Source organism: Gopherus evgoodei, chromosome 1 (genome assembly GCF_007399415.2).
Source record: "Gopherus evgoodei ecotype Sinaloan lineage chromosome 1, rGopEvg1_v1.p, whole genome shotgun sequence".
NCBI classification, from domain to species: Eukaryota; Metazoa; Chordata; order Testudines; family Testudinidae; genus Gopherus; species Gopherus evgoodei.
In genome coordinates this window covers 60,330,009-60,351,661 of record NC_044322.1, presented here as the reverse complement: position 1 = coordinate 60,351,661, position 21,653 = coordinate 60,330,009, and the positions used below count along the sequence as shown (strand labels likewise).

At 38.8% G+C, this 21,653-nt stretch overlaps 1 protein-coding gene across 1 annotated transcript in view; it reads right to left on the bottom strand.

The window, feature by feature from the left end:
• VWA8 (von Willebrand factor A domain containing 8) overlaps window positions 1–21,653 on the bottom strand; it is a 285,192-nt gene that overhangs the window by 78,105 nt on the left and 185,434 nt on the right. Inside the window, 4 exon segments of the mRNA XM_030565861.1 lie at window positions 6,411–6,610; window positions 8,129–8,267; window positions 9,363–9,471; window positions 21,425–21,576. Of these exon segments, the coding sequence (XP_030421721.1) occupies window positions 6,411–6,610; window positions 8,129–8,267; window positions 9,363–9,471; window positions 21,425–21,576 (600 nt within the window).

The window sequence follows — 21,653 nt, the reverse complement described above, 5'->3', positions numbered from 1 at the left end:
GGATTTTCCTCTTAAAAGTCCTTAAACCAAACAGGGCTGTGACTTCACTGCTGAGTTGAGAAGTTGTGCTCAATGCTCTTGTAGGCATAGTGGGGAGTAGGGGGAGCGGCCGCAGATAAAAGTAATAATTTAAATATTTAACCCTCACTTACTTTCTCCTTTTTAACCATCTTTCATGCCCACAACTAAATTTCCTGTCCCTTGGTCCTTAACTCCATTCCCAGTTTCTCCCTCTTATATGCCTCCTCCCAGACACAGGCATATAAGAGGGAGAAACTGGGACATGCAGTTTCTTCCTCTCTTGTCTTATATGGCCCACCTCCTGGAAATACATATATGCAACAAATTCAAATATTCCTCCCCTTTCAGTTTATAGATGAGACTTTCTTCCTGGCTCTTGGGGGCCTTGCAAAGTAAACCTCTCCCTACAGTGTGGGCTCCCAATGCCTCCCTTAAACAGGCAGCTTCTCCTAGCACTGCTACCTGCAGATCTCAGGTGACACTGACACATTTAGCAACCGTATCACTGTATATCCGTAAAACAGAGGTAGAGAAAGTAAGTGCAAGAAGTCTGTGTAGTGGATTTGAAGTTCCTGGGTTCCAACTCTGCTGAACTCCGAGCTGGGAAAAAAATAGTATATGAACATGTAACAATCACAATGCATACATAAAAGCAGGCAGAAGCAAGGTTCGCTGTAGCAAACTGAAAACTGTTTTTTCTCAAATTGTGGATGTTTATACTTGTAAACTTAGGGTTTGTCTACACTGTGTGGTAATGCACTCTACAGGAACTTTTAGTTTCTACCAGCAGGGTCTGCATGGACCAATTAATGTACAATCCTTTTGTGTGCTTTAGGAATCACACTCCGGTAGAGTGCATTACCTCACCATGTAGACAAGTCCTTAATGGGCTTTCATATAACACTTATTGTTTGTAAAATATAGTGTGAGAACCTTGGAATATTTTTAGCTGTTAAAATGCTTTTAATGTTATACTTAACAGTAAATTACTATGCTGGGTTAATATCAGTTTAACTGTTGTATTTCTACAGTTTACATTTCAGTTAATGGGAGCTGTCCTTTTAAGAACAATATGGGACAGAAGTACAGAACAATGTGTGGGAGATTTTGTCTCTGTTTTAACAGAGCAGAAGTCCTCACCTTGCGTAAAATCCCAAAAGGTCAGAACTTGATTTAATCTGTGTATCTTTCAAGAACACAAATCTCATTCATGAAGGTGTAGCATCAGATCTTTCTGGGGGACCAGATGCCTCAGAGCATTGCTTATGGGCTGCAAACCCTCTCATCTGTAGGTCACCAATTTTAATCCAGACCAGATTACTATGGATTAAAAACTGTTCCCATCTAATGGATATTTGGTGGTCCCCCATTATGTGATGAGTTTGGTGGGCTTCAGTTTCAGCTCCAATGTCACAAACTCACACTATACTCTGCACTAGTTGGCAGATTCAGCAGAGGGGTCAAAAACGTCATGGGCCACAGAGACTACACTACCCCTGCTACTCATAGAGCAAGTTTCTTCCACAGCATTCTCCAGATAAAGATCAAAGTATGCTGGCAGGGCATGGTGTGTGGACAGCCTGTCCTGCTGATAACAGGAACTTCATTTACTAGGACTATCGAAACAATACCTTTTACCAGCACTAAATCCACACAATTTTTTCTAAAATGTAAGTTTATTGTTACAGATACTTTGGTTCTAAATATGCAAATTATCTAATTAAAAAAATGTGCATGTGGCTTGCTTCACACACACAACTCCACAAAACTTACCCCTATCTACCTGTTAACATTTAGACTGGCCATCAGCATTGGGTGCATACAGAGGTGAAAAACTTGGTCTGTGGGGGGGAGAGTACCCTGCAGTTCAGTGTGGTGGCAAGGAACACCGCCACCAAGCTTTTCCCTGAAGAGCTGAAGGCCCCTGCTGAGCACTCTGAACTCCTTCCCCCACATGAGAATAATTATGAATCTACTACCAAGATTCAGGTGGTAGAGGGGAAGCCCTCCTAAATTACCAACTGAAGCGTTTGACATAAGAGGGATAAAAAAAGGGCCATGCTCAGCACTGAAGTCTTCAAGCCATTCAGTAGAATGTGAGTCTCCCATCCCTCTCCCATGAAAACGTGCGGGTGGCTTAAAAGTTGGTAATCCTCACAAATATGCAGCTAAGTTAAGGCCCCAATAAAGTACACTTTAGCAAAATTTTATTTGAGGGAGGAGGAAGAAATTAAGGACTTTTATTTTAGTGCAGTGCTCTTGATTCAATCCAGATGAACATTATATGAGAAAAAAGAAATAGCAGCAGTTCGTCTGCACAGCCATGGATATAGTTGTCTCATCCTTTCCACTATAATTATCTATTTAAGTGTGTTTTGTAATTGAGTCATAAATGATCATCTAAAAAAATGTTTTATTAAAACAGCTATTTGGAAAGTCACTACTCTGTGATAATAAGTACTGGAGTATTTTTAAAACAAAAATAACAAAAGGGCAAGCAGAGATTTTATTTTATTTTTAAAGTAGTTTTTGTTTCCTTCAAGATTTTAGCACTTTTTGACCCTTTTTTTGAATACTCATAACTGGAGGTCTGGTCTACATGATGATACCTGGTATTTATTATAGCACCGAGCAAATTATTAACCTGGCCTTCAACTGGTGAAAAATTAAATAGAATGACAGGCAACAATCCACGGTGATTAATAATATGCTACATGAGTGAATCATATTCCTTAATTTTTTCGCATAAAGTGCAAGAAATTGATTGTACTAGAAGGGTCAAGTCATTTTTTAAGTGATCCTAAACATTCGCAGGCTCTGTAAATCCCAACTGTCAGTTTAATGAAGTATATTTTAAGAATCAATGAAGATCTATTTTAATACTAAGTTTCTATATGAAATCCTAACATAATGCAAAACATGCAGTAATGTTATTGTTAGTATATTATTTTCCAGCATGATAATTAGGTTTATTTTTAGAATGCCTTTGCCCAACTGTGGCACTTGCTGAGAAATACAAGACCGCAGTTGGCAATATTCAGACTTATGGTCAGAGAAAGAAAAGAAGGTTACAGCTGAACAACAGTCAACAGCAATGGTGCATTGAACCGCAGTAGCCAACCTACAGTACAGTCTTTATATCAGATTTTAATTCAGACTTTTATTGAAAAATATATCCTGGAAGGACAGACATTATCACAGTGCAAAACCAATCACTGAGTTAAATGCCGAAGGTTTCACAGAAGCCTTTGATAAAATATTCCCTCTCCTCCCCAAAGAGATTCAATGCTACTGCAGTGTGGTTAAAAATAATATTAACAACAATTATTTTCATTTTAGGAATTTCAGAAGTTTAGAAATATAATAGGAGAGTATTGCTCGGATCTGCCTTCAGAAAACGTCTAGTATTCTAAACGTTCTCAGGCACTCAAAGCACAGGATCAAGTGCCATCTGTTTTACAATTTCTTGTATTGACTTTAGTCCAGGGGTTGGCAACCATTGGCAGGTGGCTTGGCAGGCTGGGCCAGTTTGTTTAGCTGCTGCCTCTGCAGGTTTGGCCAATCGCGGCTCTCACTGGCTGCGGTTCGCTGCTTCCCACTGCCCCCACTGGCCCGGAGTGATGAACTGCAGCCAGTGGGAGCCGCGATTGGCCAAACCTGTGGAGGCGGCAGCTAAACAAACTGGTCCGGCCAGGGTGCTTACTCTGGCGAGCCGCGTGCCAGAGGTTGCCGACCCCTGCTTTAGTCATAGAGGACAAAACCTTGTTTTGAACTGAACAAACTTGTTATGAGCTTCCCGAAATAGCTCAAATAGTACTATCACAACTGATCAAGACAACTCTATTGGCAACAGTGAAGGAAGTTAGCTTTTGGATGAGAATTGGGAAAATGTATTTCTAGGGGCCCAATTCAACACAGATATAGGCAAATGCAATTCTTCTGAGATCAGTAACAGGTTGCCCCACTTACACATGCACTGAATTTAGTCACAAGTCTCAGGCCAGTAAAGCATGCCTATATTTAGGCTATGACAATATGCATGGCTTCCCGGGATGCTAAATGTGTATGAGATATTTGACACCTCATCAGCTGTGGTGTTAATGGAAATTTCTCATTCCCTCTACTACATACAGGAAAGGTTCCTCTGAGCTAGCTAATAGCCAATGAGAAATGGGGAAAGAAACCAAGAACCAGTAAAGTGGGGAGAGGGGGGGAACAACACAAGAAAAGGAAGAGGGAAGCTGGTGACCAACAATAACGATAATTGTTAATGCTATGGCTTATATCACTTAGGAATGTAAACAGGATGTAAGACTGGAAGGGACCCCCTGAGCCATACATTCTAATCCCTTGTTATCTCAGCAATATCATCATATAACTCCATTCATAAATTTATCAAGCGCCATCTTAAAATTAGTTGTTTGCCTTGACTACTGCTATTGAAAGCTGTTTCAGAACCTAACTCCTCAAACCTTCTAATTTCCAGCCTAAATGTTTTCATGGCCATTTGTGTTTGTTCCAATGTTGCTATTTGGTTTAAATAACTTTTCTTCCTTCCTGACGTCTACCCAGGGCCGGCTCTACAGTTTTTGCCACCCCAAGCAGTGCGCCGAATTGCCACCATGGGCGACGGGGGCAGTCCGTGTGCCCTTAGGGCGGCAGACGTGTTTCCATGGCAGCGGCAATTCGGCAGCAGCTTCTATGTTTAGCTGAAGCCATCCCGGACAGCTGAACCTAGAAGCTGCCGCAGAATTGCCCCCACCGCCTGCCGCCCTAAGGGCACAAGGAATGCCCCTGCCCTCCGCGGCGGCAATTCGGTGAGCTGCTGGGGGCAAAACAACAGGGACTGCCACCCCTTGCAGAATGCCGCCCCAAGTACCAGTTTGGAATGCTGGTGCCTGGAGCTGGCCCTGTGTCTATTCCCCTCAGGCATTAATGGGACATGATCATATTTATTAGGCTATTACAATTCATATTAATACTTATTCTTTTTTTACTCATGTCAGCATCTTAGTGGCTGCTCTCCCATCCCCTGTAAAAAGGTGTTAAAAGGTGAAAATATTCTAATCAATTTCTAATAGCAGTTCCAAATAAGACTATTGAAGTTATGGGCCAAAATCAAACAGATCTGACACTGAGAAAGTTAGAATCCAGATTCAAACTTTGCAACTCTAATCTCTCTCTACAATGTGGTTTACACCACCATTTTGTTTTACCCATCCAAATTTCCCACAAAACTCATGCTATGGAAAAGGCAACATCATGATACTTAATTAAAAAAAACAAGGGTGGCATGAACAATTGTGATTCAGAAGGCATTTATTTTTTATTAAAAGTTCAAAAACTAGAAAGGCGATGAGGAAGGCTTGGATTTGAATACATAGCTAAAATAGGGGAGTTTAGACTTAATAAGTTTCCTCTGCTAATTTGAGACTCCTAAACTCAAATCATCTCCTTTTTTCCCTCTCCACTAGTTCCCAGTGTACTTTTACCACTAACAGGTGTGACAAAGTTCCTCTTCTACCTTGGTGGGTCCTGCGCTTATTAGCAGATTTGCTCACCTCAGTGATCTTCCCCCAGTCTGGATCAACTCCTCCTGTGTCTGATCAGGAGTTAGGAGGTTTGGGGGGAACCCGGGCCCGCCCTCTACTCCGGGTTCCAGCCCAGGACCCTGTGGATTGCAGCTGCATGACAGCTACAACTCCCTGGGCTACTTCCCCATGGCCTCCTCCAAACACCTTCTTTATCCTCACCACAGGACCTTCCTCCTGGTGTCTGATAATGCTTGTACTCCTTAATCCTCCAGCAGCACACCCTCTCACTCTCAGCTCCTTGTGCCTCTTGCTCCCAGCTCCTCACATGCACTTCCTCTCCTCTGGCTTCTCCCCGCCTGACTGGAGTGAGCTCCTTTCTAAACCCAGGTGCCCTGATTAGTCTACCTTGATTGGCTGCAGGTGATCTAATCAGCCTGTCTGCCTTAATTGGTTCTAGCAGTTTCCTGATTACTCTAGTGCAGCCCCTACTGTGGTCGCTCAGGGACCAGAAAACTACTCATCCAGTGACCAGTATATTTGCCCTCTACCAGACTCCTGTACCCCACTGGTCTGGGTCTGTCACACAGGATAAACAGGCAAATCTCAGCATTAATAATGCAAAAGAACATAAAAACATACTATAAACCAGCCTAACCACTGCAAAAAAAGTAGAGCTGAGGGATCCTCTCTAAAGGTCTATTGTGCAATTCGACTAAATATCCAGAAGAGTGCATATTTATCCTAAAGTATCTCACAACCTACAGAGGTTGAGGAACCACAGGGATCCTACTCTTGCTGTACTATTTTCCTCACAATGAAACATGAAACAAGAGGATATATATTTATTTATTTTACCTGCTCTTCATGTAGAATCACTTGCCCTTTGAGTGGATTTCCTAGAGGTGCCACAGTTACAAAGGGTTGCCATATGCTTCCAACTGTTCTTGGGAAGATGTCATAACAATCCACAAAGTATCCATTTTTACTAGATACATTCATGAAATATAAGGAAACTGGATTGCAGGTAGCCACATAGAGCATATTTTCAGTCTCATCTTCTGAAATAAGAAAATAAGACAAAATTAATGAAAGCAAAAGACTTTGTCATGATCCAAAATCATGTTAACCATCAGATTAACTGAAAACTGAATGATGCTACTGTGGGAATACAGCAACATATTTAAAATAAGTTTATACTATTATAGCACATATATCAATCAATCCATGTAGGACTATGTGCTACTCTTAACCTACAGCAGCATTCCCATGAAGACAAAGGGAATTTTGTACATAAATCAAGAATGCAATGTGGCCATTATGTAAATTAAACTTTTAACAGACAAGTTGTTACTGGCTTCACACTGACTAGTAACTCCCTCCACAAATATTCCAAAAGATATTTGAGTAGAAGTCCAAGACATAAAGCTGGTTTGGCATCCAAATCAACTGCTAAAGACTCATGTTATATGAATCCTTATAAGCAGAAACCTGTACAGCATACACAAGTTTACTTATAAAAAAGAAAAGTTTCTCAGAAAGAGAAAACTATAGTAAACGTTTTCAGATGCAGACTTCTAAAAATGTGTCCACTTACTGGAACTAAAACACCAGGTCATTTAATAATTATAGACAATAGGAAGGAAGTTTCATGTGGCAAGAGAAACACAACTGTTTTTGACTCACTTTAGATGTTTCTGAGCATCAAATTAAAACTGCAATTTCTATTAATGTCATCAAAAAATTGGGAACATGCTTAGAAAGCGAAGCCACAATCAGAAAAAGGCAGTGTTGTCAGTTTTCATAATTTTAATGTATTTACATTATAAAATAAATTACAGCCACAAAATGTATTACATTTTATAATATACCATAAGTATCGGTCACAACTTTCAATAATGATGTGATACACACACACACAAAAAACGTAATTAATAAGGCAGGATTGATTAAAAAAGAAAGGGCATTGATCGGCATAAGCACCAGAAAGAAATCACAGAACTTTGCATGCTACAAGTCTTGCATTAGAACTGGCTTTAATTAGAGAAGGGCAAAGTTAGAAAAAGTTTTTAAAATTAATTTTGAAACAGTGTATTATATAATATAAAAATTAGGAACACTTTGAATTACGCATCTACATTTCCTTTTAGAGCCAAATTTCCTTTATAGTTTACATTATCACCAATACGTTTTAATGGAATTATAATCCCCTTTTATGATTGATTGTTTTTGCATTTTGTCATTTTTGACGTAAAAAAAAAAGTTAAACATAAAGAAAAGCAAGCAATATTATTTTTTTTATATCTCATGCAGGCCCACGGTGAAGGTTCCCAGAAATGAATTCCCTGTGTTAAAGTGCATACACTCAGCACAGAATTTGTAGTTTCTTTTTTAGTGCAATTACAAAAATATGACATTGCTCTTGCATATTTCAAAAAAAGGGAATACAAACTACATAGTACTGACTATTCACGAACAGTTATGATCTCATCTGTCCAATTCCTCATTATCTCCAGTGTAACTTCTATAATACAATAATGGGGATCATTACAAAAATTACAAATATTTTACTGTACCTTCCGCTACAGCAACATCACTGATCAAGTTAACCTCATTCAAAGGCAGTGTCCAAAAAGCAAGTTCTTCTGTGAAACTGAGGGACCTTGCTTCATGCCGTTCCAGTGGAAATCCCTGAACATTTAAATAGACTGGACCCTAAAAGAAAATGATAACCGTGAGGACTAGGTATTTTATTTCACTCACCAACCTTTATAAACACTAGGAGTTTTCCTAAAGATTTTTATTGCTTTTAGCACTAAGTGCCCGACCAAGCATTATAAAGAAAAGAGGAAGGCTTATATTTGGGAAGGAACCAGATTGCTTTTTCTGTAAGCCCTCTGCATCTCACCTGGAGCTCTGAAGATTCTGCCACCGTTTTCCACGTAATATACAAGCCATGCTGTCGCCCTCCCTTGAGGCTATGTACTTCAACTGTTACATCCATCTAGTCATGGGGGACTGCATGGAACTTAATATGGAACAATGGACCTTAATCCCATGGAGGAGAGGTCACATTGCCTGGAGTGTTTTAGATCAATAATGAAAGCACAGTGCATTTGTGCAAGGAAACAATACTGAATTTCTTGATTATGGAAGGTTTAAAATATCAAACAATATTACACTAATAGTTTCCCCACCACCACTTAAGTATTAATTAATAAAGACAGGACAAGACATTGGGTTTGTAGAGAATGTGGATTAGGTTTAGGCTGGAGGCCAAATCAGACCAAAGGTTCAGATTCAGATCTGAGAGAAAAAATTTCAGCTGCATGTGAAATGAAACTGGAAAACAGGCTCCTTCCCATTTTATATTTCATCCAGATGAGTTGTGTTCTGGGGACTGAAACTGCACCTCCCTATGCATCCATACCTGTTTCTGGGCTTCTCTAAAAATGGCATTGTCACCTTCATAGCAAGAACTCTGCAAGAGCTTTTGAACTCAACCCTGCAAAGTCCACCCCCTTCATCCTCCCAGTACTACTTTCAGTATATGTCCTGCATATGGAGGGCTCACAAGCTAGGACCCCACAGCAACTCAGCTGGCAGTGTGAATCACAACATAGTCTACTTTTTAAATCTGTATCATTAACAATATTTATTTCATTACAAAAATCAACTCAGATTCTTCTTTCTGCAGGAAATGAGTGACATCTTACATTTATTAAATCATAATCTGGGTGATGATATATTGCTGTAAAGAAAAATGACTACTGGTAATCAATATTTTTAAGCATTGAAAACGACACAAACCTTTATATTTAACTGATGAGTTTCTGTTGGACACAGTAGTTTCTGCTGTGCGTTCCCTGATTGATTGATTCTCCAGTAGCCCATAAATTTATGGTCTGGCAAGGGTAGCCTGTCAAACAACATATGAACAAAGAAACATTTATCCCTGTTAATTTGCAATGAATAAGGGATACATCATTTAACCATAGAGTTTTTCTAAGGGGCTATTTTAAAGATTCTCTAGTTGAAAATGCTCCCTTGCTGAAACATTCAATTTCTTCTAAATGGCAAACATTTTAATTTTCTGAAACACAAGTAATCTCAGAATCTAAAAGACTGTGCTCTGAAAAGAAAAGCTTTAAAAGTCTGAATTGTCTAAACTACGTAGCGAAGCATATTCAGTGCTCTCTTGATCACCTTAACTCAATTCAAAGAGGATGCCAGAATGAGTGAGAGGAGCTCTTCTAAGTGATATGTTCCTCTACCAAAAATGCATGAGTACAGTAAATGTTGAATTGGTTTATTGCTGCAAGAAGGAGCATTAATTGCTGTTGTATGTTCTCTGACACCCAGTGGATGGGTCACACAGTACAGACAATGACCATATGCCAGTTGCCTATGCTGCCAAAACTAGCCTCTGTTCCCCAGAAGCTGGGAATGGGTGACAGGGGATGGATCACTTGATGATTACTTGTTCTGTTCATTCCCTCTGGGGCACCTAACATTAATAAATAATAATATATGGAGATATACCTATCTCACAGAACTGGAAGGGACCCTGAAAGGTCATTGAGTCCAGCCCCCTTGCCTTCACTAGCAAGACCAAGTACTGATTTTGCCCCAGATCCCTAAGTGGCCCCCTCAAGGATTGAACTCACAACCCTGGGTTTAGCACGCCAATGCTCAAACCACTGAGCTATCTCTCCCCCTATTGGCCACTGTTGGAAGCCAGGATATTGGGCTAGATCAGGGGTCAGCAACCTCTGGCATGTGGCTCACCGGGGTAAGCACCCTGCCGGGCTGGGCCACTTTGTTTACCTGCCGCGTCTGCAGATTCCCACTGGCCGCGGTTCGCCGCTCCAGGCCAATGGGGGCTGCAGGAAGTGGCGCAGGCTGAGGGATGTGCTGGCCACGGCTTCCCACTGCCCCCATTGGCCTGGAGTGGCGAATGGCGGCCAGTGGGACGCAGCAGGTAAACAAACTGGCCTGGCCTGGCCTGCCAGGGTACTTACCCTGGCGAGCCTCGTGCCAGAGGTTGCTGACCCCTGGGCTAGATGGACCTTTGGTCTGACCCAGTATGGCCGTTCTTATGTATCACAAGAAAGTGCAGAAGGATGGTCCTTCTGTATGCCGTGTTAAGGATATCTATATGGCAGGTGTAGGGTTTCTCATGGATGGTTAGCCTTCATTACTTTTTGTGGTCACCTGCTCACAACACAACCTTGCCAATCCTGCAGAAAAGATAGGGTTAATTTGCCTAAACTTGAATGATGCTCTTGATCTCATTTTTTTTTCCTTTTGTTTTCCATTCAGGAAGAGAACATGTGGGCAACTGTCAAAAATAATTTCTGTAATAACTGAAAATATTGGTATATGATAAAGTAGTTTCATAGAATATAATACACATACTTTTGTTCCTCTACTCTCTCTCATTTGCAACTACTAATAAAATTACTTGAAGTTTTGTTAATGCAGAATAATTACATTAAAACCAAAGAACTGATATGCTAAGATACAGTATCAGAAAACGTCCTTTTGATCTCTCTTATTTGGAACTAGTTGGCATGTGGCATGTATTTAATTTGCTTCTAGCGTAAAAAAGTTGAGAGCGTGTGTGAGATATTTCTAAACACTATTTAAACCTCTTACGTTATTGCATAACTTCAAAACTTGGCATGAGAACAGAAGACATCCCCTCTCTTTCCTTCTAAAAATACATCTCTGAAGTCTATTTTAAGTAAGTTCTCCAAGACTGTTTGTTGTCTGTGCTTGATCTCGCTCGTTCTATTTGTTGTGTCTGTTCCTACAATCAGAATTCTTTAAAAATAATAGGCTCTGGAGGTTTTATTTCGTTTAGATATTTTGGGCAGAGAGGGGGCCCAAATCAAAACCCTCGGTCTGAGCACCCCTGAACTTTGGAGAAGTTAAAATCTCTCTCTATTCCAACTTTAGGAATCAACAATTATATTTTCTAATTTTTCTGAACAGCACAAGAAAAATAAATTAAAATATTCTAATAATTGTTCTGCCCATGTACCTCAATCAACCTGGAAAGGCCACAGAGTAGTTCAGTCTTCATACTGATTCCGTCCTTGGCCCATTTGCTGAGACTCTTAATAAAGTTGCCAATGATAGGTTTTGTGATATTGAATTAGGAAAGGGATTGAAACCAACCAAAGCATTTCACATAGGTCAATGTGCAGCCATAAAATGGTAATGACTTTTGGTGATGCAATCTGGTCTGAATTTAAACTAGCTTGATAGGCGGTGTTTTCCATTATGTTTAGTTCCCTAGTTAACCAGTTCTGAGAAGACAGTTTTTATGACTTTACACCTATTTACAACATCAGTCAATACCAAGGTTTGAGAACTATATTTCTTGTAATTGCTTCCTATCTTCAATTTCCCCTTGTTTAATTATTTGCAGTGTGAGGCCTGCTTTTAACATTGACTGGAAAAAAATTCATATTTTTGAATGAATCTGTTTACAGTGTCTCAATCTTTTTCACCTGTTTCCTAACCAATCTGGCTAGTTTTCTCCCACATCAGGAGTCAAAATTAAGCCAGAGCCAAAAGAAACATAAGTATAACACAGCTCAGGTTATGACATTCAATCCAATCATTAACAATTATTCAGAGTATACTCTTTAATGCACATATTACCGCAAGATAGATACATTTATGCAAAGAGGAGTATAGAGTCAGTTACCAGAAAGACATGTTGGTTTATTAATTTCACTCTAAGAGTTTTTGTTTTGGATTTCAAAATGATTTTCTGAGAAAGCATGGATTTGATCCATTTTGGGGGGATTATGAAGGAAGTACATGAATTTAAATTTCTCTGAGTACTATGAACTTGGTAACAGTAGCATTTCACAAGGAATTAGATTTTAGTTTTGAACTCCTTACACATAACTCTCATGTGTAGTGAACTTTAGATCGATGAATCTACTAATAATTATGACAATTTACATGAAATTTTACAATTTTCTCCAGTCTTTGGAAAAGCTACATGCTCATTTTGAGAGGCAATTAGAACTGATCAATTGAGAGATATACAAGACCCGTTTGAAACTGGGTCATGTCCTGAAGAAAATGTCAAAGATTAGAGCCTTTGTTTTAAATCTGAGATGTAGACAAAGCATGAAAATATCATGAGTTTATAAATCCTTGATTTCCACACTTCCTAAAAATGAATTCTAGTAGACTGGTGAGATATGAGGTAGTCTTTGGCTAGGTGTTCTTCAAATTCTTTTTTGGTCTTCCTAATTATATTTTTACACTTCACTTGCCATACCTTATGCTCCTTTCTACTTTCCTCACTAGGATTTAACTTCCACATGTTAAAGGATGCATTTTTGTCTCTCGCTGCTTCTTTTACTTTGTTGTTTAGCCATGGTGGCACTTTTTTTGTTCCCTTACAATGCTTTCTAATTTGGGGTATACATTTGTCATAGCATTTTTTCTCAAATCTGAACCTTAGAGTCCAGGAATGAGATACTAGCATGAATTTCCCTAAGCTTAATTACCAGCTTAGATCTGATAGGCTGCCACCACCCAAAAATATAGTGTTTTGGGGCACTCTGACCTCCCCAACCTTCCCTGGGGACCCCAAGAACCCAGATCCCTTGGGTTCTTAAAACAAGGAGAAATAAACCATTCCCCCACCTTCCCCCTCTCAGAACTTCCCTCCCTGGGCTATCCTGAGATACTGATCTAACCTCTTAAATCACCATACAGAGAAGCACCTCCCTTCCCTTCCACAAAGAGGCAAACAGATTCAAGGAAAACAGAGAGAGATTTTATCTCTCCCCCTCCCGTCTCCCCACCCGTCCTGGTGAGTTATCCCAATCCCCTGGGATAAAACAAGGGAAACAGAGAAAAAACAATCAATCAGGTTCTCTAAAAAGAAATCTTTTAATAAAAGAAAGGAAAAAGTAAAGAATTATCTTTGTAACTTCAAGATGTAACTATTACAGGGTCCTATAGCTTACAGATACCAGAAAGAGACCTTCCCCCCATACCAATACAAATCAAAATATTCCCAGCAACTACACATATAAAAGTTAACCAGCCAGATCCACAAATGAAAATAGAATAAAAATTAAAAAGCCTAAACTGCCTGTTTTACTTACTATATGAAAAGAAACTTAGAGAGCCTGTAGTAATGTCTAGTCTCTCTCAGACCCTCCGAGAGAAGAACAAAGAACTCACACCCAAACTTCCCTCCACCCGAATTTAAAAGTATCTTGTCTTCTGATTGGTCTTCTGGTCAGGTGTCCAGTTTCCTGCTTGTAACCCTTTATAGGTATAAGAGACATTAACTCTTAACACTCTGTTTATGACAACATTCAATTGAGCCTCTATTATAGTATCTTTATGATGTCTTGCTGGAGCTTTGCTATGTTAATAGTGCCTTTTTTCCTTTTCTTTTCCACTAAGGGGACTAAGTTCACCTTTCTCCTAAATTCTTGAGGTTTTATTCTCTTCCCCAGTTCTGAATGGTTTAGTCCCTTTGATTTGTTGTAAAAGAGTCAACATGGCTTTTGTAAAGGGAAATCATACCTCACCAATCTACTAGAATTCTTTGAGAGGTCAACAACCATGTGGACAAGGGGAAGCGAGTGGATATAATGTACTTAGATCTTCAGAAAGCCTTTGACAAAGTCCCTCACCAAAGGCTCTTAAGCAAAGTAAGCTGTCATGGGATAGAAGAGAAGGTCCTCTCATGGATCGGTGACTGTTTAAAAGATAGGAAACAAAAGGTAGGAAATAAATGGTCAGTTTTCAGAATGGAGAGAGGTAAATAGTGGTGTCCCACAGGGATATGTACTGGGCCCAGTCCTACTAAACATATTCATAAATGATCTGGAAAAAGGGGTAAACAGTGAGATGGCAAAATTTGCGGATGATACAAAACTACACAAGGTATGTTCAAAGCAGACTGTGAAGAGCTACAAAGGGATCTCACAAAACTGGATGATTGGGCAACAAAATGGCAGATGAAATTCAATGTTGATAAATGCAAAGTAATGCACATTGGAAAACATAATCCTAACTATACAGGTAAAACGATGGGGGTCTAAATTAGATGTTACCACTCAAGAAACATCTTGAAGTCATCGTCAATAATTCTCTGAAAACATCCACTCAATGTGCAGCAGCAGTCCAAAAAGGAAAGAGAATGGTGGGAATCATTAAGAAAGGAATAGATAATAAGACAGAAAATATCATAATGCCTCTATATAAATCCATAGTAAGCCCACATTTGAATATTGCGTTCACACCTGATTGCCCCATCTCAAAAAAGATAGATTGGCACTGGAAAAGGTTCAGAAAAGGGCAACAAATGGAACAGCTTCCTTATGAGGAGAGATTAAAAAGATGGGGACTTTTCAGCTTGGAAAAGGAATGACTATATGATAGAGGTCTATAAAATCATGAAGTGTGGAGAAAGTCAATAAGGAAGTATTATTTATTCCTTCTCATAACACAAGAATTAGGGGTCACCAAATGAAATTAATAGGCAACAGGCTTAAAACAAAGAAAAGGAAATATTTCTTTACATACAACGCACAGTCAACCTGTGGAACTCCTTTCCAGAAGATGTTGTGAAGGCCAAGACAATAACAGGGTTAAAAAAAGAACTAAACAAATTCATGGAGGATAGGTCTATCAATAGCTACTAACCAGGATGGGCAGAGATGCAAAACCATGCTCTGAAGTGTCTCTAGCCTCTGTTTGCCAGAAGCTGGGAATGGGAGACACGGGATGGATCACGTGATGACTGCCTGTTCTGTTTATTCCCTCTTGGGCACCTGGCATTGCCTATTGGCAGAAGACAGGATACTGAGCTAGATGGACCATTGCACTGATCCAGTATGGATATTCTTATCACTGAAGTCACAGGCAAAGATGTAAGAGGTAGTGGGAACTTGTGAGTTTAAGATGTAGGCAGAAAGTTCTACATAAACACCTTCATTCTCTGGAATGATAATCTACAGCAGGGGCCAGCAACCTTTCAGAAGTGGTGTGCCGAGCCTTCATTTATTCACTCTAATATAAGGTTTCGCGTGCCAGTAAAACATTTTAATGTTTTTAGAAGGTCTCTTTCTATAAGTCTACAATATAGAACTAAACTATTGTTGTATGTAAAGTAAATAAGGTTTATAAAATGTTTAAGAAGCTTAATTTAAAACTAAATTAAAAAGCAGAGCCCCCCAGACCAGTGGCCAGGACCCAGGCAGTGTGAGTGCCACTGAAAATTAGCTTGCGTGCCGCCTTCTGTTGCCTACCCCAATCTACAGTATCAGACAAGAACTCTTATTCACCCACTTCATCCAAAGCTAAAGCTTGTTTGTTTTTATGTCTCTAGAGACCCCTAACGTGACATCATATGGAAGAAGAACTAATACCTAACAGTCATTTCCACTGAATTATTTCATAGTCAGTTCTTGGACTGTCAATCAACCTGTCAGATGCTTTAGATCCATTTTGTTTAAATTGTTACTTTTTGACTATTTTACCCTGAGGGTTCTAGATCCAGGATTCACTACTGAGAATGAGGCAGTTATGTAAGTAATGTTTTTGTGAAGAGGAGGAGATTCGCCCAAAACCTTTAGTCAACATGGTGATTCTACATAAAATTGTTATTTAGTTTGATTTTCTTCATGTACAGTAGTCTAATGGGAGAATTTGTCAGACAACAATTCTCTAGAGGCAAAATATAAATGGAGTTCTTGAGTCCACTAAAAATGAAGAGACTAAGTTTATAGGAATCAAGTTACTTGTAATTTGTGTTTTCCGAAGGTAGTTATCAGAACTAATATAGCCTCAGGCAGGAGTTATAAAACGCGACTAGCAAATTAGGGAACTCTCAGTCTTGTGAATCAGAAGTGGGATAGAATGTTTCATAACATGAGAACTATGGGTCACCAATTGAAAATATTAGGCAGCAGGCTTAAAACAAAAGGAAGTATTTCTTCACACAGCGCACCTGTGGAACTCTTTGTCAGAGGATGTTGTGAAGGCCAAGACTCCAACATGGTTAAAAAAAGAACTAGATAAATTTGTGGAGGATAGGTCCATCAATGGCTATTAGCCAGGATGGGCAGGAACGGTGTCCCTAGCCTCTGTTTGCCAGAAACTGGGAATGGGCAACAGGGGATAGATCACTTGATGATTATCTGTTCTGTTCATTCCCTCTGAGGCAACTGGCATCGGCCACTGCCAGAAGACAGGATACTGGGCTAGATGGACCTTTGGTCTGGCCCAGTATGGCCGTTCTTATGTTCTTTGCTAACCAGATCATGGCACTTTAAACAAACAACTTTTGATTAAAGTCTTATTTGTATCATTTAAGATTTCAGTTTAATGACCTTCCTATTTCTTATCCGTGAGACACAAAGGGGGAAAAAGAGACATTAAAAAATTCAAGCAGCTTGAAGTTGCCCTTGCCTCCAACTCGATGAATGAAGACTAAAAATTAAATGGTTCTTCCCATCTTTCCTTTCTCCCCCTTCCCCTTATGGGAACAGCCTGACCAGTCATTCAACAGAGAAAAATAGGGCTTGAAGTAAGTCAGTCACCCTGTCTCTCCATACAGTCCCCGTTGCGCAGCCCTACCCAGCTCTTTACATTTTCACTATAACAGATCAGCTCAGTGATACACAAAGCAGGGATGGAACTGCTGAGGAATGGATCACAATGACAAGACAAATTAACAGAAGCAGCAGCTTAGCAGCTGAAGACCCACTCACTAATAGCAGGAGAGGTAAGGAATGGGGAACAAGGTATGCAGCAGAGAAGAAAAAGGGAGGAAGATGTCCAAGATACTCTCACACCAGCAGTTTTTGTTTAAAATTATTTCAGGACCAAATCTAGAAGGCTTCACTTTCTCTTTATTCAGTCCTATTTCATGTAAACACCACAGAGCTCAATGTAGTAATTTTCTAGAGTTAGAACTGACAACAGAGTACTTTCTGGCAGGGTGGAGGTTAAATATTACATGTACGATATTTAATTCCTACAAATTGCTTTCCCCCAATTTTAGGTGTCATAATACACTCCATTGTGTGCTACTATGTAGTGAATGTGAACTGAGGCACTCTACTGCTGTATGGGCCTCAGCACAGATGTGTGGAAATTTGATGAACAGTGCACAACCTGATGTGTGTTATTTCCAAGAACAGGATATGTAGGTAAGTCATCTCACCTTTATAAACATCAATTCTGCAATGCTAAGCTTATCAAAAGATATTGTAAAATTCATAAAGAAACCCTGACTTAAATACAGGGGACTACTAGATGGGGAGCAGAGAGAATGGAGTTAAACTCTCCCACTCCTTACTTGACAGGCAATACCAAAAAAAACCTCAGTTAACTCACAAGATCCTGGGAGTCAGGACATGCCCCTAATCTATTATCTGGCCACAGATGAACCTCACAGAGATATTTTCAAACCAGTTCAATTAGAAAAAGGTTCAGATGATTTTAAAATGGGAATGGGTGATGTATTTTCTGGCTTGGAAAATTGGAAATCTAGAGAAGATATGATAAAATAATGAATGGCTTAAAGAACCCCAATTGGGTGTTCCTAGTAATATTTCCAAAATAGCATGGTGAAATTAAAAAGGCAAAAACAGAAAATGTACAAAAAATACCTTTTCAAAGTAACACATGAAACTCATGCCTACATGATATTCTACTGTTATCATGCAACATCTCAAAGTACAGAGAGTCCTATTTACTCAGTACTTGGACCGGAGCAAGCTCCAAAGAACAAATATGCTACAAGATGTGATGCTGGTGACTCAGCAAATAGCCTCTATGTCAATCTACACTCTGTGTCACTAGTGAACAAATGTCCAGAATGACGAACAAATGTCCAGACACTTGTTGGAGATGCTCTCCTTCAGAGAGCAGTTACAGACTTCACAGCGTTTGTGAATTTAGTAGTGTTAATCTGGTGTCCTGGCCAAATTCCATCTTGGGTTTTATGTTTTCCTGGCAGTTTCAATTAATTACGATAGTTTCCTTCACTTCTTGTTCTGAACAACCGCTGCAGAAGTGATTGACTTTCAGTGGCACGCGAAGTGATCTTTTATATATAACTATTTAACAAGGACATTGTAAATTGATTTGTTAATGTTTGTGAAAGTATACTGAGATCACTGAATGAAGGGATGTTAAGAAATATAAAGTATATTATCAAGGAAAATAGCATAGTACATTTTAAAAATGAGATACGTATATGAATGAGAAAAACACCTGCAGTTAAATTAGTTAAGAAATATATTGTATGGGCCACTGATAATCAACTGGAGAATGACACTGAATTTTTCCTAACATACAGTATTGTTTAGTTAGGTGCATTTCCTCAAAAGTATCTGTGATTACCTAGTCAGCCTCTCTTGTGGAGAAACGGCTTTTGGAGGTTTATAATTTTGTTTGCTGGCCTATGAACACGACTGATTTCTCTGAGGGCTCTCAGTTCTTTTAAGCTTGACAACTTGCTCCAAAATCTCATGCCAAAGCCTGAAACCATGGAGTATGGATCGATTATAATTCATTTAACTTTGGAGACATTGAGTGAGATTCTGTAGGCTACACTGATCCCTTCCATAAAACAACTCACACAGCAGGAATCCCTTTTTATTGACCATTAATGATCTCCTAACCCTTTTCACAAGAATAGGTATATTCATTCCAGAGTCCAAGCAAAAATTCCAGAATGGACAACTGTATTCTGCCCACCTAAATTCACCCTGAAGTTTAACTGGATACATTCTTCTTCTGTGTTTCTTGTCCTAAACTGCTATGTAATACCCCTGTCTGTTGTTCATATGCTTACCACGCTTTGTTCCTACATAGATAAATAACAGCTATCACATTCCACTCTGGTTCAGTGGTAGATTAAATAATTCCTGCTTGTAGATGTCTTTTGGATAAAGTGATATGGAACATATACAAAGATTCACCTCTGCTAAATATAAATGAAGCTCAGTATATTAAAATAAAATAAAATATTCACAAACGGTTGTATCAAACGGTTAACATATGCAGTAGAATTCCTGTACCAGTGAAACAACGCATCAATAGGTTTCAGAGTGGTAGCCATATTAGTCTGTATCAGCAAAGACAACGAGGAGTCCTTTTGACACCATAGAGACTAACAACTAACTAGCTTTCGTGGGCTAAAACCCACTTTATCAGATGTATGGAGTGAAAAATACAGTAAGCAGTATATACATACAGCACATGAATAGATGGGAGTTGCCTTACCAAGTAGGGGGTCAGTGCTTAATTGAACTGTCCTTTCAATAGCACTCATACACATTAGACCTGGATTGAACCAGCATAATTATTCCACTTTTAAATTCCAGCAAAATATTTCTAAAATACAAATAGGCCTAGACCAAAATCCCTAGATATGAACACTTGTGAGCTTTGGGGAAATTAAGATAGGATATTTTTCTCTACAGTTGGGCTGAACTCTGTATCCAATCACCTCTGAATCTTCATGGTTAAGACCATAGCCAATAAAAACAAATGGTACATTTATTTTTCTAAAATCCTTATTTAAATTAAATAAAATGCCAACTTATCAAATGTAAACTATCATTCTAACTCAGACCCACTCTATAGTCCTTCAAAACAGAATTCAAGCAACTGATTTTTAGCAAGTAAATTATGGAGATTTTGGCACCAGTTTCAGGGGCCTATTGTCATCTTGATGCATATGGTAGTTACTTGGGCATTGAGTTCCTCAGACACATGATTCCTCAGACAACCAGAGGAAAAATTATGCCATAGTCATTAGACTGCCTGTCTTCTTCAAAACATCTATGTAGGTTGCTAGGCATGATTATAGTGGTGCTCCTGCAGGAGAAATCTACACACTGACAACTGATTAAGACATTTTGTCAGTGGAGTCAATTCAGCTGCTTCTAAGCAAACATAAAAGTAGTATAATCCTATGTAAAATTGAATTTTCCATAATCCACCCTTTGCTTTATTATAAAAGGGAAATATTTGTTTCTCCATAAACAGTTACTTGACTGTTTAATGGCTTGTTTTTTCTGAGATTCCTTAAAAGATACATTAGATTTTTCAAAACATCTCAGAGGAAGTTTAAAAAAATAAAAATAAAAATAAAAACACTGTTGTTAATTATGCTTATTTATCAAATAACATATTATCGGAAGGTAGAAAAAGAAAGGCATCCATGTGAAGTGCAAAGTATGAGCTCAATCAGCTGTGATTTTACAATTTAGCCATTTTTAAAATAAAAAACCTATTTTATTTCTGATCTCTCAAATAGAACATAGTATAACAAGTTCAGTCAATGGCCATGATTATTAAACAATAATGGAGATGTGGATATAAGCAAATTTTAAAATTCTTCTTGTAGCCTGAAGGGATAACTAAGGGCTCTGACATGCTGTGATGATGTATTTTTATAGAGCTAAGGATTAAGGACCATTTCTTGCTCCTATTGAAGACAAAAGGATTTGTTTTGCTTCTGAGTTTAATGGCAAATAGGAAAAGATCTGTAGTAATTCAATAAAAAAAAAAGACAGAAAGAAACAAATATTTCCCTTTATTTGTTTGTATCTGTTTTGCAGACATGCTATTAACATTTACATGGACATTAAATAGAGATGAAATATTAGTAATTTATAACTACTAAATTTATTGGTAAAATATAATTGTCCATTATTGCAGAAAACAAAACTTCAGCCATAAGAGTATTTAGCTTCAAGTATCCCAGGTTGTTGTTAATCAATTAGCAGCAAAATAAAAGAAAGCGAAAAATGGTTGACAGAGACAAGTGTTCCTAATATATATTAGGTTAGCCTTACTCCTTGGCCAGTTGTATATTGGTAGGTTTTGCTCCAATAGGTATCCCATGTTTGTGCAAAGTGCTGATTAAAGTATCGCGCATTTCATTGTTGTAGGAGTCGAAGTCAAACACATTTCGAACCACATTTGCAAGTCCTTCATTTGGAAATTTCTGCACAGAAACAAAATCCCAACATTTATCTCATTACACACATCTAAGTTATTGCACGTAGTAAAAATATTTTATAT